Raw genomic sequence first — 17997 nt, forward strand, 5'->3', positions numbered from 1 at the left:
TCCTTTCCTTATCCCAGGCAGAAAGATGCAAACAGAGAAGGAAAGGAATAAGAGGAAGAAGGGAGGGAGGGGGAGAAAAATCTTAACATGGTTGTCATTGCTAGTACTACTTAATAAATCATGGTGCACTTTTTAAAATGCTCACATCAAGGTTTAATAACCCTACCAGAAATAAGCGTAAGGCCATAGATGAAGGGATAATGCACAAAGAGCACAATAGGTTATTTCCTATCTCATTTTTTCAGCTCAATCATGGAAGTTTTTTGTATTGACAATCATAAACTGAAATGAGTACATGAATGGGAGGGAAAGACAATACCTCAGTTTATTCAAATACAGCACCTATTTCTATCAACTGTCAGACCATGCTGAGTTAACCAATTGGACACTGACATACAGAAACACGCACATAAATACCATAGCAACTAGGACAAAAGCATAGCAACGACAGCTGCTATTCTGAAGGAAAATGGTCTCTGTTTATAATCATAAGAATAATATAAAGAAAACCCCCAAATACTACACTTAATTTCTGCCTCACCTTTCCTGGTATAAAAGAAATGACAATTCAAGTACGATTTTTAAAAGTTCCAAGAAAATAAAGAAAAGTGGGAATAGACAGACAAGCCAAAGAACACCCACATAAACCTGGGTAGAAATATTTGTCATAATAGCAGGGCCTTTGACCACCAAATATGAAACCTGGCTTTCTTCCTACACTATGTTGAGCTGGGGACACAGCATACTTTTGTAATTGACCATTATGTTGCAGCTATTTGTGTTTGTGTTACCTGCCGCTAACTAATGCTGACACTTAGCAAAAACCGTGGCTTGCAATCTGAGAATCAGTCAGAACCCTGTGAATGATCCCATTCCCTTCTTTCCATTCCCTCAGATATAAACCATGCTATCACACTGTAGACATGCTAATGCAAACAAGGATTCCTTTGTAAAGCTGAGACTGAATCTATAGCTTGAAGATGGCTTACATATCATGGTTACACAGGAAATTGATTTGTACTGATGCACATGAAATGAAGACTCATTTATGTAAAGCATACCTTAACATATCTTTGTTTGAAACCCTGTTAAGGAACTCTGAACAGTCATATCAAGGAATTTAGAAATGCGGTTATTTCCTGTGCTATCCCATTCAATTTCATTACTTGCTGAAGGGGGTTGACTGTGGTATCATAGAGCATGAAAGTGCTTACAGCATTTGTACGATCCAGTTATGCCTTGTCAGCATGGTACAAATGTCTTAAGGTCTCTCATTGTGTCAGGTTGTGGGAAAATGTAACCAACCAGTAATATCACAGTTCTTTTGAGTTAGTACAACGGTGATACGTTATGGAACTGTGGGCAGGTGAAGGTTTGATATCCTGGCCTGTAAAGTAACTCTGATTAAAATAATCCATCTTTCTCAAAGATCACAATACAAAATTGTAGTTATAGAGTGAAAATGGACACTTTCACTGACCTTCCTTCGTTCATGCATGGAGGAGGAGAAGGGGTAGGGAACATGCAGACATTAGGCTCACAGTAATCCATTCATTATTACCTAAAAGATGCTTAAGGGAATGATCCTATGGACTCTGGGAGAGCATGCAACATAAGAAGAATGCTGCTACCTGTCCTCCAAGACTAGAAAAGTGACCACAGAAGATAAGGAAATTGGACAGACCAGTGTGTGAGAGGAGAAAAGACCAGTAAGGTCAGCATATGAGATATCCAGGGCCTCCTTCAGCCTCTTTCACTCGTCCTCAAAAGTGTCCTTGCTTAGATGGACTCAGAAGCCTGTCTAGCAAAATTTTTCAAAGACAGAGGACAGAAGATTGCTTCCACCACCACTCCTGCCCTGCTGGCATCAGCCTGGCGACTTCTGTGCAATGGGTGCCCAAGCAGTATGTGGTAATCTGAAACAGGCCTGATTTCCAGAAGGTTCAGGATAAAACTTAATTGATTATGAATTCACTATTATATGATATGGTGCTGATCACTGGCTTCTATGGCTTCAATAATGATTTAAGCAAAAGGCATAGAGAATATATCCATTCGTGGCTAGCAGCCGTGATAGCTAAACATTAAATCTCTTGTTCACTATGTTTTTGAAAATGTGACACTAACCACAAACAAGAGATGGTTTTCCAAAACATGCTTCATTCATTAGTCACCAGGAACATCTGGCTAGCCACTGAGAGAGGTAGAGTGCTGAACCAGAAGACAGCCTTTGTGTTCTTATGATATGGAGTCAAGCTCCTCTAATACTTATATTAGACTGCCTGTCCCTCTTTATTCATCCTAGATCTGTTGAATTCTAAAAATATCATACAGTCCAATTTTGCAACAGGATATATTCAAAAGGCAGTATTAATGCTACCACACTACTTGTAGTATAATTGAAAGATCTCAGTGAGCTCACAGCTTATCACAAGATTGATTTCAATGTTGTGAGTCTTACCGCAGCCCCAAATATCCAAAGTAGAGTGTAAGGCCACCAATGACTACTAGACTTTATGGGGATTTATTAACAGCAGTCTGATCCTGAATACTAGTTGCTCAGGTACCTAAGAGAAAGAGTGCTCTTGCACTCTTGTCCTACTCAGGGCCTTCCCGTCTTGCTGGCTAATGGGGGAAGTAAATGCTGGATTGGACAGGCATTAGGTCTGATCCTGCAGGGCTTTTCTTACTTTCTAAAGTTAGCATTTACCTGAATGAAGTAATGTAGGAGAGAACTGTTTCTATACAAGAACCAGACTTGCTACATGCCATGAGGAGAGAAACCATTTGTTATCTTACGTCCCCTGCCTTCTGCAGCAAGACATTTTTTGAGACATTGTCCCTGGTGAGACGTTCACATACCCTGTCCAGTCAGGCAGCGACGCCCACTTTCAAAGGAAAAGAGGTTGGAGTCATAGCCATAGCGACGCAAACAAAGATACGGCCACCGAACAGCATCACGTTTGTGTGTGTGCAAAACAAGTTCCCTCTGTGTCAGCTCCATAATTCCAGAGCCTAGCTCGTTGCCCTCATCATCAACATTTGTCACCTGTAGAAAAACCAAAACCTGCTATCAAGGGCTCCAGGCATTTTGCCAAATACAAATCAGTAGGAAGAATAGGCCCTATATAAAATCATATGCTGGTGGATTGTGTTTATTTAGGGAGGAATACAGGCGTGGCACTCTGTCCTTAACACAATCACCTTCATGCTTGAAGAAGGGTGAAATTTTTTAAAGAAGGTCTCATTGTTAGTAAAATACACTAGTTCAATAAATCTGGAGGCTACTAACCCTGTCAACAGAAAGATTTCAGGGAATTAGTTTCTAGGGTTACATAAAGGGCATTCATCTACATTCCAGGGGAACCTTAGCACCTGTATTACGTGTATTTGTACTTTCGAGGTGCACACATTGTAAGTACACTCAAAACTCATTGCCCAACATCAGACAAGCTGCCAAATAGTTACTGTGGCCTATTGCACCAAAACTGAACCGCCCACCTCATAAGATATTCAAAGATCCATTGCAGCAATTTTTATTAAAATCAACCTCCTAAAATTTCATCAGAGGAAATTCAATTTTTTTCTCCTACTGAGAAACTAAATCACTTAGCCTCTATATTATCACTGTATAGATACATATAGAGGACCAGGGATGTTTCCAAACTCAAGAAAAACACAGGAGGCCTGCATTGGTGTAAAAAATGTTGCCCTAAACTACTTTAATGACACCAGATATGCCTTAATTCACTCAATTACTAGTGGCAGAACACTCTCTACAAGATAAATAAATGCAGGTTACCTTAAACTTGGTGGGGTGGTTGTCTGGAACCCTGTCTCTGCATGGACAGCTACAGCAACTCCCCATGATGTCAACACATTGGGCAAGTCCTAGAACATAAGAAAAATCACATACCCTGCAACATTTTGAAGCTTGCAAAGCAAAACAAAATACAAGTTACTTCTTCTCAGCAAAGCCTTATAAACAGTTCAGGATGTACATTTCTCTAATGGCTGTGTGTGGTAGCTGGGGAATGGAGGCTGTGAGGGAATTTGTATCATGAGTGTAACTATTTTCAATTTGAGGAATATTCATACTCCCATCAGCCATTTTGGGACAATTTAATTGCCTGGTCTGCTAAGGATTACACAATTACTGGGCTCAAAACAACACAATAAACCACACTCAAGGGTTAAGGCTTGAGTGTGAGTTGTCACTGAACTGTGGATTATCGTTGGCTGATCCCAGGCAAGTTAATGAACTATGAACAAATTACAATTTACAGCGCAACAAACCATCTTCATAGGCTGTTTTTGGTTAACAAACCATGGCTTGCCATCTGGGTTCATACATGATAACCCGTGGTTCAACAGCAACCCACAGTTAATCTATACTCAACCCATGAGTGTGGATTATCATGTTACCTGAGCCCAATTTAATGAGGGCATTTGTGTCAGGGCAGGATTTCAGAAATGAAACATTTAAGGGAAAATAAATTTCTAAATTCTTTATGCTTTGCTTAATTCTTACCTAGATATAGCCATTAGTAGTTTTTTAACAGGAGGGGAGGAATTCCCAACAGCCCTCTGCTGGGTGTCATGGTAAGCAGGATGTCACACCTACAGTTGCATAGAAATTGTGCCATCTTTCACCTAACATGGAGAACAGAGTCAAGAGAAAGAGAATGACCATAAAAATGCAGTATTTGGTATCAGACAGGCTTCCTTTAACACAACCAAGTATCTTTTATTGACATCATTCCTTTGCTAAGGTCACAGGGCTGCAGTGGCATTCTGAAACAAAGGCCAAGAAATATTGGGGAAGGCCTAAAATTATCATTCCTCCTGTTCTCTTCATTCCTACTAAAACTTATTGCTTTAAAATGAATTATTGTTTGACCATACTGACTGATTAAATGAGAAATGACATTAACAGAACAGCCTATAAACAACTTAAAATACATTTTCCTTGCGTTGCATTTGGAGATGAAGCTGTAAAAAATGGAAAATTTCAATTACTGTTTTAAAATGTACTTCAGTGCGGAAATTGATGTTTATTCTCTTTAATCTGAAATCCTTTACCATCTTATGAGGAAGTAACCCCTCCATTCAATGAGAACTATCTCTGTTACAGCCTGAGAAGTTACTGTATTTGTGTACATGATTGCAACAACTGTAACCAAATTGAGAGGAATTGGACGGCCATCTGAGAAGGATGGTTTAACCGGGAGTCCTACAGGTGGTTGGACCCTCTTCCCCCTTCCAACTCTACTCTTCTATGATTCTATAACTGCTGCCAAACATTTCAAATAAAGAATGGCCCACTCCCATACCCCAAAGCACTGATTCAATCAGTTTCATTGTGCATACTTATTTTACTATGTTATTGTTTATTTTGTACATTGTTTAAAGCTCTTTTGTATAAAAAGTGGAGGAAATGCATTAAATAAATAACTTTTGCCCATTGTTGATAATATGTTATTAGTTTGCTTAAGTCTCAGATATGTTCTTGGGCAACGGTGCACAAAGCAGTGTTTTGCGAAAGCCAGGAGGTTCCTCAGAAACTTAGCAAGGGTTTGTGGATGAGCAGTTTAGATAAGGGCACATATACCTCCTAGAAAGACAGTTTTCCCAATATGATTGATTTTTCCTAACAATGTACAATCTCAGAAGGGTGCTGGATGTTGTTTGGAATACACTTTCAGTTCTTTCATGGGTAACGGCACATCTTAAGAGGCTTCTCTTGTGAATAGAGTCTGTGCTGCATAATGCTCCCCAGGATACTTGATATGGGTTTCTTGGCAAAAAAGTTTAAATGAAAAGGGTTTCCTCATGGTAGAAGGTTTGAAAGCTGCAAGCCAAAAAGCATCCCAATTATATATAAGAGCTAATAAATAGACAGACTAATGTGGATTTAGTAGGTAATAAAACAAAGAAGCAAAGAAGCAAATTAGTAAAAGTGAGAAAATCAAAACAGGTCCATTTAGCCATCTTTATTAGCTAATAACATATTTGAGACTGAAAGAGGATTGTACGACCATTTAGTTGTTTATCAATCGTATTATTAAAATCTCCTAATGCTCTGGATTCCAGAAATTCCTATAGCAATTTTTTCCTCTATCTGGCTGTAACCTATGGAAAGCTAAGTAAAAAGCCTATTGTTTTCAACAGGAATAGTGTCCACCCTTCAATCCTCTGGAAGCTCACCTGTCTTCCATGTTTTTGTTGGCTGTTTTTCCTGCTGCTCGCAGCTTGGCTGTAAATTACACTTCCTTTGCGCAGGCCTGAAGTGCCAAACATTCTGTAACCAATTAATATACAACAAGTATCACTACTGTATTTTACAGAAGAGTCCCTCAAGTTTCATACTTGATGCGACTCAGAAAATTTTCACAATGACAAGAATTATAAAATAATACAAAGTGCTACTCAGTGTTTATCTAGAATGGAAGATGAACAAGTGATTTGTAACATGCTAACAATATTTCAAACAAAACATTAGTAACCCTTTTGAACCAATTTAGTCAATTGATCTCTAAAGATATTAAGTGCTGTTGAATAGCTGCAGGTGACAAAAAGTTTTAAAACCACACACACACACTTTTAAGCTGTTCTCAGACAAAATGCTTGCAGATTATTTTATACTGCAAATCTATTCTTTTGATCACTATTCCCCCACAGGGTCACCACAAAACAAAGCTACTATTGCACCAAATCAGTGGCAATAGTGTTAAACCTACCCAACATCTATGATGCACTTTCTCTTTCCCTATTATTTTGTTAATGTAGAGTAGCTTACCCAATCCTAAAAGCCAATATAAAATACTTTAGGAAGGTATTTCACAAAAAATATTAATTCAAAACAAATTAAATTGTCAAAATGTACCTAAGTATACTCTCACCACTCATGTAAACAGCAGCTGTTCTTTACTTATGGAACATGGATGACTTATTAAGGAGTAACAGAGCATTACATGATCCTAATGCAAATGTTGATAAAACCAACATTTCGAATGCCAGCGACAGATTTAAAGGAATCACATTCCCAGTAGCCTATACACAATTCTTCTTAATATGAAAAGACATTTGCACAGTGTTAGCAGCACTGTACAATATAAAACTAAAGGCCATTCCATATATGAACCAGGACATAGATTAGTAGCCTCAATTAAGAACTTTGCTTGTTTGCAACCCACTAAACAAACCTAAGAGCTAACACTGGACCCAGCATCCCCAACCTCTGTCATACTTAAACCTTTGTGGACGCACAACCCAGGCTGCAAAAATTCCATGATGACCTAAAAAGTTGTTTGCAGCAAAGAATGGAAATATGCTACCAGTTCTATGCAGACCTGGTTTCTAAAATAAATTGAAATTGGTTCTCAGGAATTTAAAATATTTTTGTCCACTCTGATCCACAAGCTCCTTTAACAATCTAGAAGTTGGTTGTTACAGGTCGTCCTGAAGTAAAACTTCCTAGTATGTTGCTCAGTACAATCAACAGGGAATGTTTTCAAAGCATATTAACCTCCACATGATAACTAGACATTTGGAAGACTGAAAAAAAGAGAAACAATCTGTAACAAATTAGTACAGATCAGGAGTGTAAAAAAAATGCAGACCATGATAAATATTGTTTAAGATGGTAAAACCTGCCAGACAGCAAGCAAAGTGTTGTTCATACAACACTTTATAACTGGAACTGTGTGATACTGTCATCAGTGTTAGGTTTGGAAAATAAATCCATCTCCAAACATGTTCTACTAGAGTAAGAAAGTGAAGCCTCACAGAGACTTAATGTTGGTGCACTAGTCCCATTATTGCTGGTGCAGCAATAGGAAAACCGCCAGTTAAAAAAAAAAAAAAAAGAGGAGGAGGGAAATCATGATGCATGATTAGCAGATGAGCGTGACTGAGAGGGGACCCCTCTCAGGCTGCAAGTGAAGACAGGAAAAAAGTGTACGCTGGATGGACCGGGGCATGGCACTTGGCGTGGCGCAGGGGGCGAGGAGCGAAATCCCTTGAATCTACTCGGAGATTAAGATTAGAATAACGGTACTGAATACTGGACGGTGGAGATGAGGCAGGGTTCTTGCCCGAAGGGATGGAGACGAGGCACACCGGGCCGGAGACGGAGGGAAGGGGCAGCAGGGACCTACGAGGGGACCGTGGGTGGCCCGGCTGCGCTCGGGGGTCTCCGAGGCGACGGGATCAGGAGGAGGCCAGAAAGCGCTGGAGGCGGCCGCAGGGGGAGCCCGGGGACCTCAGACGAGGGTTGACTTAAGCGCCGCCACGAGGGGTTGGGGGGGGATACCGCGCAGGGCGGGCCAGAGGGTCTTCGGTACCTGCGGCGCTTTCCAGGCGCTGCCCGAGCCGAACGGAACGGTAGAAGCCGCCTCGCCGCCGCCTCCGTCCTTCTCCCCAAGTCCAGCTTGGGTTGGGGACGCCGGGAGCAGCGAGTAACGGACGCGGACTAGAGCGTCGCTTGCCGGCAGGAGGACCCGAGCCCCGGGCTCGCGACAGCGGGAGGGAAGGTGCGGAGCGGGAGGGAGCGAGGGAGGGGCGGAAGGAAGGAAGGAAGGAAGGAATCAGCGCATAGACTTCGTACTGTTAGACTGATAATTCCATTGTTCAGAGACGGAACTTCCTACCTACTTTCTATGCAACCTACCCCTCCCCCCCGCACCTGTTATGGGGCAAAAGCTGCCCTTAGGAAAAACAGAGGGAAATCCAGGAATTTAACGCAGCTGTGATTGTGTCGCCTCAGAGAAAGGTAGAAGGAAACACGGAAGCTCATAGCATTTCCGACTCGAGTCTTGTTTTATGTGAAAAAATTGAATAACAAAAGCACCACGCGCGTTTATGTATTTTTAATAATGCCACGCGTTGCAAATACAGTAGAGTTGTGCCAAAATTACAGATTAACGGGTTGTGGCTGAGGGTTACAGTACAATCCTGTACATGCCTACTCAGAAGTAATTCCCATTGATTTCAATGGGGCTTACTCTCAAATCAGAGGACATAGGATTACAGTCTAAGCAAACAATTTACTTTATTAATTTCTATACCACTCAATAGCAAAAGCGTTCCGAGCAGTTTTGCAGTCTTATACATGCTTAGGGAAAAAAAGTCCTACAACTCCCATTATTCCCTGAAAAGCTGTAAGGAGTGATAGGACTCTTTTCAGTCTAAAAATGCCTAGTATTGCATTGTTAAAGGCCTAAAACCACTCTGGTATGCATCCTGCTTAAGCTGGAGGCAGAGCTAAGGGTGAAAAAGTGCTTTACAACAAGCCTGTAATATAGTCCACTGTAATTATTCTCATATTGCCAGGCTGAGAGTAATTTTAAGACAAACCTGCCTTGTGATCCAGTGTCATTATCCAGTATTATATACTGAGAAATGTCAGATCACTCTTGTTTCGTCTTTTCTAAGGCTGGAGAAAGAGTGCAAAATTGATCGCTGCAGGGCCATCGGGAGGAGCTGATTAACCCTTTCCCGGTGGACTTTTCTGTTACTCTTGAAAAGAGCTCCCCACGAGCTGAGTTCCCCCCACCGCGGAGTTCCCGTCCAGAGCACAGTGGTCGGACGGGAGCGGGCTCGGTTGCAAGAACGGCAAATGGAAACAGTTAATCAGCTTCTCCCACCGCGCCGATGCTGCAGACGTCAAGGGTTCCACCCTCCACGCACACCCCGTACCCACTTTCCTTTCTGAGTGGGCAGCTTGTGACCCTGCAGAGGCTGTTGGACTACACCCCCATCATCCCCACCTCTGGCTAGGGCTAACGGGAGATGGAGTCCAAGAACATCGGTGGTCCGCAAGTTGCCCCACCCTGCTTTAAATGAAATAGCCTGTCGTGTATTTGGAGCCCCGAGATTACTCTGAAGTACTCTGAAATGCTTCAGGGACAGGTGTTAGGACTATCTTCCCCTCGAATCTGATCCTTAGCTTCTGTCAGCGGCTGTTTTGGGTTTCTAGGGAAAATGCAGAAATCCCTTAAAACAAATTTCGGGCTACAGCAAACGTCATTCAGGTTCAATTACGTCAGTCAACCCCGTGTTGACCACCCAAAGCAGGACTTTGGGGAACTGAGGTGCCTTGGCTCCACTGCAGCCTTACCCAACTTAATGCCTGCCAGATGTGTTAGGTTGTAATTCCTATAGTTGGCTTTACTAGTGGAGAATTATGGGAATTGCAGTCCAACACATCTGGCAGGCACTCAGTTGGGGAAGGCAGCTTCACTGGCTTGCATGAAGCCACCTAATGCTCCATCCTGCACACAGACCAAAGTGCGAAATCAAGCCAGAATCTGTTCTCTGTGCCTAATTCAGCTCTAGCTCAGTTACCACCACCCACACCTGTGGTCCCCTGGTGAACACAGAGGAGCAGAGGCAGGGGAGGGGGGAACTGCTGCTTTACTCACAGGAGTCCTTGTCTGTAATGCACATGAATGCCAGCAGTCCCTAAGAGCCATAAGTTTTGCTCCTTGGCTTGCTCATTAAGTTGCATAGAACTTTTTGAATTTAGAGCTTAATGTGAGCCAGGGCTGAACTAGGAAACCTGTCTCTACCTGCCAACACTTGACTCTGAGATAATGTAGGATAATCAGCAAGTACCTTTGAGCAAATGAAGAGTGCCTTCCCCAGGATGACTTAAGGTAGGGATGGATGTCCCTCTAGGTATATTCTTCTCCATCAGTGCTCATTCACAGTGGGTTACAGTTTCATACAACATAAGTAAACCTTTCCTCTGGGTAGTAGGAATTAAATCCTTTGAGTCCCAAACAAGTTTTTCTGGAGTTACACCCTGCTGCCTTGTTGCCCCAGAATGAACCTTAAAGAGTCTTCTCACACATCTGCAATTAGTCCAAGAATCTTTCCAGGGCAGAAAGTGTAATGTTTTAAAATAGGAGGGTTCTAAATAGGAGAGGTGGGAAATTAGGAATACTGCTTTGCCTCTGCTTGCACTGGAAGTCTTCAGCAGTAAATGTAAAATATCCTTCCCCTGACACCCTCCAGATGTTTTGGACTGCAGCCCCCAGCATGCCTCACCATTGGCCATGTGGTCCTTCTTGGATTGTAAACCAGCAGGCAGGGACAATCTTGTTTTACTGATTACAGTGGAAATGAGCCTTTTTTCCCAGAAGAGTGGGCTGAAAGGAATTTAAATAAGCTGAGGCTGATGGGAGCCAGGATTCAAATGCAGCAGCCAGACTGGGACCAGGTGTCTGGCCATATAACTTCTGTTCTTGCCCATCCACATTATGTTTCCAAGCCCAATTCAAGGTGCTGGTGTTAATAAAGCTATTCACAGTTTGAGACCTGGTAGAATGCCAAAATGTACTCAGATACTATGCTCAGTACTAGATACTTTTATACTGAGTGTTATTTTATACAGTCACATTTTCTTTTTTCTTACTTATTCTTCCAATATATTTTATTTTGAATTGTTATTGTTGTTTGTAAAATTGCTTTTATTGGATGTTTTAATTGTGTTTTATATTATTCATTGATTTTTTTGTAAGCTGTTCTGAGGCTTGGGCAAAGGACGGGTTACAAATGTCATAAATAAATACTTCTCCAAATACCACCTCCAAGGGAGGTTCAGCTGGTGGCAATAAGGAGAAGGGCCTTCTCCATGGTAGCCCCCAAATTATGGAATTATCTCTCCACCAAGGCTTGCCTAGTACAAACCTTACTATCTTTTTAGTCCCAGGGTAAGACTACTTTCTTTCCTGAAGCATTTACTAACTTCATATTAGCACATGTGGGTGTTGGGAGGTACTGCATGCTGTTTTTCCTAGTAAAATAGACTGGGTTTAGCTGTTTGGTAGTTAAAAAACAAATGGTTTAAAATGCGTTTATTACATAATTTTATGGTGTTTATTGTTCTATTATATATTGCATTGCATTTGTTAGTGCTCACTGCCCAAAGAACTTCAGCTACTGGACAATATAAAATAGATAAATAATGTGGAGGCTAGAAGGTTGGGAAGGCTGGCATAGGCCAACCTACAGCTCTGGCCTAATTTTAAAAACCCTCTACCAGCAATTGGTTCAGACCTCTGACAAGAGCTATCTATCACTCATCAGTCACCCACTTTTAGCTCTGACCCCACTCTTTACCAGAATATAGCCCTTCCAAAATTATCCCTAAAGGAAATGTGATCCTCAACAGAAAAACACTCTCCATCTCTGCTGTATAGCATAGACTCATAGTGAATGTTCCCAGCACAAAAGAATAGCAAATAACAAGGATAGGGTAGTTTTGTGAGCCCAAGAAACAAATTCCAATCTGAGAAAGGTCTTAGAGTGGATTCCATCTAGGAGAGGACCCAAATGCAGCCTCGGTGCGGTCCAAGGCAGAGTGGATGGCACATGTGTGATTATAACTGATTTTAAGCCTACTTAGAAGTAAGCTGGAGTGAATCATTTAGCAGTACTTCCAAATCCTGATGGGAAAAACCTCTTATCTTGCTGGGAGAGTGGGTGGTACCTAGGGAGGAAGCTGGCAGCCTGATAGGGAAGCCCTGCAGCCTCTACCTGGCCACAGACTGGAAGTTCCCCATCCTTGGTATAGAGAGCCCCCATTCAGATGGGCTGAGTTAAGATGTCTGCTGGTGAATCTATAATATGTTCGCTTTTTAGTAGAGGTATCCTGCTTCCTGTCTGCCTGGAAGTTATAATTTCTTGATTTTCCAAGCCCAATTGCCCTCCAATCTCAGACCTATATAGACAGATTTGATCAGTGGTGAGGGGCATACCCTCTGTGTACACTCAAGAGCTCACCATTAGTACTCCACTGTTTGAAAACGCTGACCCACTGAATATAGGCTGAATTTGCAACTGGGCACATGTTGTGGCAGTCCCATGGCCAACGGCAGCACAGTTGCACTTGGCAAAGAAGTTGTGGGTCATTTCCACATGAACTTGCATCCTCCATGGACACATTCATAGGACTATCAAGTAACAGTTTGGTTGTGTGAAACCATTATCACAGCTGTTCATGCACAGAAATTGAATGAAGCACCACCACATGTGAACTGGTCTGGTGAACTGGTCTGATGACCTGGAGCTGAATGTGTGAACAATGGAGAAGGATTGTGTTTGAGGTGATGTGAAAGCCCTCCCTAGCGTGTCTAGGAAACTCTGATGGGGGTGGGGTGGGGAGTAAGAAATATGCACACATGAACTCAGCCCAACCTGGCTCTTAGAAGTAAAAGCAGATAAGTTCAAAATTCACCTTCTGCAATTCTGTGTATATGTGCTTTGCACAATTGTGACATGATTAACAAGCTTCATTGGCTTGTTAAATCCACAGCTCATGCTCATTATGTGACAGCCAGATTTAATTAATAACCCTTGCTGCTGCAGCTTACCATACCCATGGCATCGGTTATTTGAGGGGGCAGTAATATAACCCTATTGTTATATAACTCTGTTGTTGGCTTATTTAAGGACTGTCATTCCCTCAATATGCCATGTCAGCAAGGGTAACTGGGAAATTTGGCCATCATCCACAGCAATTGTGGGAATAGGCAAATTTGTCTAATGAACTTCTTTAACTTCCATTTTCTGCTTCAGTGTGTATGGATACACTGGGGATGTAGAAAAATCAAAAGAAAGCTTGCTTCATTTTTGTGGGTGTAAGTAGGCAGGATGGGAGGACTTTAAAGGGCAAAATAATGTTTGCTGGCCCAACTTAAATTTAATTTGCTATTTCTGCAAAGACAATAACTAGATTTGAGGCAATATCAAAGAAAGCATTCCTGAGAAAAAGAGCATGGCTGTTAGCAAGAACCTACAGCTATAATGAATTACATAGTCCTCAGAGGTATTTTCTATTAGAATGCTTGGAAGATTTTATAAGAAAATATCTGAAATACTCTGCAGATAAAAGACCACCTCTTCACTCCCACCCAAAGGTTGGATGGCTGATCTGAGCAATATCTTAATTCAGGACTTTGGCATGTGAAGACAAGAAGAAACCTCCAGAGAGATGGTTAGGGTCCACACCATTATGCACTGCTCCCAACTCAAGCCATAAAAGTTGTCAGACAACTGACATATTTTATTTCAGCACAGATGGAAGACTACAAAAACATTCATTCACAATGGAAATAATTATTTGTATGCTGTCTCTTGCCAAATGCTATATGGGGCCTTCACTCAAACCAATTTGTGCTGGCAAAATATTTAGTTTTCTGTTTTAAAAAATCCCCATGGCACTTTATACCATTAAAAAAGAGGTGTGCCCCTGTTTTTCCTGCTCCATATGTCTTTGTTTATAACTATCAAATACACCCTCCCACACAAACCAGCAAGCACGAGTTGTGTCTCAGTAGCATTAATTAATATCATAAAATAATAATGTGCAATATGCTACACCCACGTACCACAGCAAAAGCCTAGGCAGATCACACAGAATTATGTCTGTTTTGGGTTCAGTTCTGCAGAGAAGCTTTGGGTTCAGTTCTGCAGAGAAGTTTTTTTGTGTGCCAGGTTTTCAAGATCAGTGTGGACTTCAAATAAAATTTTTAAAACTGTATGAATCACATAAATTTCCATCTGAAGTGATAGTGTTGCTCCATTTTAGTCCTAACCCACTGAAGAGGATATGCTTATTATGTTAAGTTCTTAAATATAAGCTTGGAATAAAGTTCTCAGACAAAATACTATGTGCAAAGAAAACCAGACAGCAACAAGAGTGGGGACATATCTGTAGCTTAGGTCAGGCATCATGAAAGAAAAAATTCTCATTGGTTCCAAGACAAATCTGGAAGCATTTATGAAACATATTATATGGTTTATTGTTCATTACTATTCATTGGATTTCTTGCTGGAGTTTTCTGCTTTCCATGGGCTTTATATTTCCAGGGACAAAGGGACATTCTCTGAAGTGTCAAGGATTGTATTGTATTTTATTGTGTATCATATTTTATTGTTGTATTATTATTATTGTGAGCCACCCACAGAACTTTGATATTCGGCAGGATATAACTATTGTTAAATACTACAATTTGCAATATGAAATCCCTAGCTTTATTCTCAGGATTGAATGACTTCCAATATAGGAATGAATTGTCCCTCAAATCGGAGAGACCAGTGACCTTCATGTTTGGCTGGTGATGATCCAACTTCCAGAACATTGTAGAGGTCTGTACTATACCATCAGCTACCTTTTGTGTGGCAAACCTTGCTCATTCCTATTCTTTGTTTGAAGCATGTTATGTTCTGGGTTAGGTAGGTTAATTCCATTCTTATGAAGCTTGAACTGCCCAGGCAGATATCCCTTTTATTTTGAAATTGTTGGATTCACAAATCTTTCTTGGGCCTCTACACCTGCCAGGGCTGAGACACAGGCAAAGATCTGAGCTGAGCCAGGAGCTAGGAAACACGAGCCAGGAGTTACACCAGAGGATCAGAGCGAGAAGGCAAAGCCAGTAGACAGGTTCAAAGAGGAAGTGAGAAACATAGCATAAATCAAAAGGCAGGATGGGACACTCCAAAATTCAAGGAAGTCCATGTTACATAGGCAATGCTGAAATGCAACAGGAAGCCCTCTTTTTCTCTCCTGTCCAGGATTACCCAATGGCCAGCTTAGGTGGGTAATGTCCATCCTGTTCCTCAGAGAACTTCGCTGCCTAGGTAGATGCTGTGCCCTAAAGTTCAGTTGTTTACCACATGGGGCAGCTGCACTTATCAGGTATGGATCCCCCATGACAGCACCATCATGCCCTTGGCCAGATATGAAGGTACCTTCTCCAGGAAGATCAGTTCCTCTGGGTCACCACACTTGCAATGCCTGTAGAGGGAGGGGGGGTACGGTCAATCCCCAGATCCAATCTTCAGATTCAGAGGTGGAGGGACAGAGGCAGGCAGGTGAGAACCAACAGCATGAGAACCAACCAACCTCAAAAAAGGAGGAAGACCTTTCAGAACAGAGAGAGATGTTCTGTTCCGAGAGAGACCCTGAAGGAGATAACAGGAGGACCAATGACAGGAGGACCAATGAAGAAGTGCCCTGTGTTGTTACCATCGAGCCCTCAAGCAGCAGGCACCACCTTGAATCAGGACCTTTTTGAAAGGTAGGGAAAGAGGAGTTGTTCCAGTTAGCATTCAGCCTTTTACATGGGCAGATGTTACTCCCACATCTCAAAGGGATTGTTTCTTTGATTCATGCAGTTTATAGAGTTCAAATAGAGAATTTCTAAGTTTTTGTCCAAGTCTGCTGGAAAAGGAAAAGCAGGGGTAGAGAAGTGCTCTCCACAATACCTGTACAGTGCAGTGCATCTCAGGTACATGTTGGAACATGCAGGGGTGGGCAACTTGTGGCCCTCTAGATGTTTTGGCCTACAACTCCCATGACCGGTCACTGTTGGCTATGCCAGGTGGAGGCCAAACCATCTGGAGGGCCACCAGTTGATCACTCCTGAGAATGATTTCACTCACATTTGGGCAAAGGAAGGGATGTACGTGCAGTTCAGAATTCCACTGAGTTCTGTGTTTGGTAACCTGACTTAGCTGTGTACAGCAAGCAGTAGCAAGATTTTTTCTTACTCCAGCTGTGCTTGTTTGATCATAATTCCTTATGGGTTTGGCACTTACATTACTTTCATGTTAAGGGATAAATTCATACAAGATAGTTATTTACTCTTTGTCGTTTCTTCTCTTCCATTTCAGCATCTTGAGGTTATAGAAAAATGGGATAGAATTTACTACATAAAATAAATACAATAGTGAAAGAGAAACCATCTTAATTTCTATATTTGTACAGTGACTTGCACAATAGGAGATAAGTTTCTGATTTATGTATTTTCTAAAATGCATGATGGAGGTAAAACACATCAACAGATTACTCATTTAAAGGGATGTATAGGGGCTGCAGGTGGCGCAGTGGTTTAAACTGCTGTGCTGCTGGGCTGGTAGATCAAAAGGTCGCCGGTTCGAATCTGCACAACGGAGTGAGTCGAGTGAGTCCCCCGTTGCGCCATCCCAGCTCCTGCCAGCCTTGCAGTTTGAAAGCATGCAAATGCAAGTAGATGAAAAGGTACCACTTCGGTGGGCAGGTAACAGCGTTCCATGTATTTCAGTGTTTAGTCATGCCGGCCACGTGACCACGGAGACTGTCTGTGGACAAACGCTGGCTCCCTCTGCTAGGAAACGGAGATGAGCACCGCCCCCTAGAGTCAGGGATGACTGGACTTAATGTCAAGGGGAAACCTTTACCTTTACCTTTAGATATACCTCATTCTGTCTTTGTAAGATTTTTGTAATTATTTCTTATTTAGGAACAAAAATATTTCTTACTGAGTAACAAAGGGCTCAGAAAAGCAAAACAAAAACACTTCTTCACAGAGGCATTAACACACATTATGGCATTTTCATTTATGTGTAAAATGAACAAGAAAAAATAATAAAAAAGAGCTATAAAATATTATTCAAGCCAAGAATACACAGAAAGAAATGAGACCCAGCACTGTAATGGAGCAAGTTCACAAGAGCAGGCAACCATGATAATGGCATGATTCTCCAACCTCACACTGAACCTAAACAGCAATTTTGTCTGAAGTGAGCAAAAGGTTCCAGGAACTCTCTTTTTAATAGCCTTAGTTCAATATCCTTGTAAAAACAAGCAAGGCTGAAGGAAAAAATTCAGTACCTTTCTTTTTCTGACTTTTAGTTATTAGCAGCACTATTGTAAAGTAAAAGGGGTGTTGCACTCAGAAAAGCATTACTTTTCCTAATTAGCTCTTTTGCTGTGCAACTGTTATGCAAGTCAGCTAATAAAAGCAACACTCACAATCATTACATTAGGAATGAAAGCCAAATTACACTTTGAAAACTTAAAAGATCTTTTTTCCAATCCAGCATTATCATCTGCCTCTTCTTCTTAATTCACAATCTACGTTACTGTAAAGCATTGTCTGCCTTGTGCCCTCGTATTTCCTAAGAAAATAAGATGTCTAGTGCAGATGTACTTGCCAAGGCCAATTG

General features: G+C 41.6%; 1 protein-coding gene across 1 annotated transcript in view; it reads right to left on the reverse strand.

Annotated features, from left to right (window-relative positions):
* Positions 1–8482, reverse strand: part of FRS3 (fibroblast growth factor receptor substrate 3) — a 19507-nt gene extending 11025 nt beyond the window's left edge. The window contains exons 1-5 of the mRNA XM_044445055.1: positions 8346–8482; positions 6208–6301; positions 4532–4653; positions 3803–3891; positions 2863–3049 (exon numbers count right to left, since the gene is read on the reverse strand). Of these exons, the coding sequence (XP_044300990.1) occupies positions 2863–3049; positions 3803–3868 (253 nt within the window). The 5' untranslated portion in view covers positions 3869–3891; positions 4532–4653; positions 6208–6301; positions 8346–8482. The remainder of the gene's footprint in view (positions 1–2862; positions 3050–3802; positions 3892–4531; positions 4654–6207; positions 6302–8345) is intronic.
* Between the last annotated feature and the right edge of the window lie 9515 nt (positions 8483–17997).

The sequence above is a fragment of the Varanus komodoensis genome, unplaced genomic scaffold (assembly GCF_004798865.1).
Source record: "Varanus komodoensis strain SLA01 unplaced genomic scaffold, ASM479886v1 scaffold1, whole genome shotgun sequence".
NCBI lineage: Eukaryota > Metazoa > Chordata > Lepidosauria > Squamata > Varanidae > Varanus > Varanus komodoensis.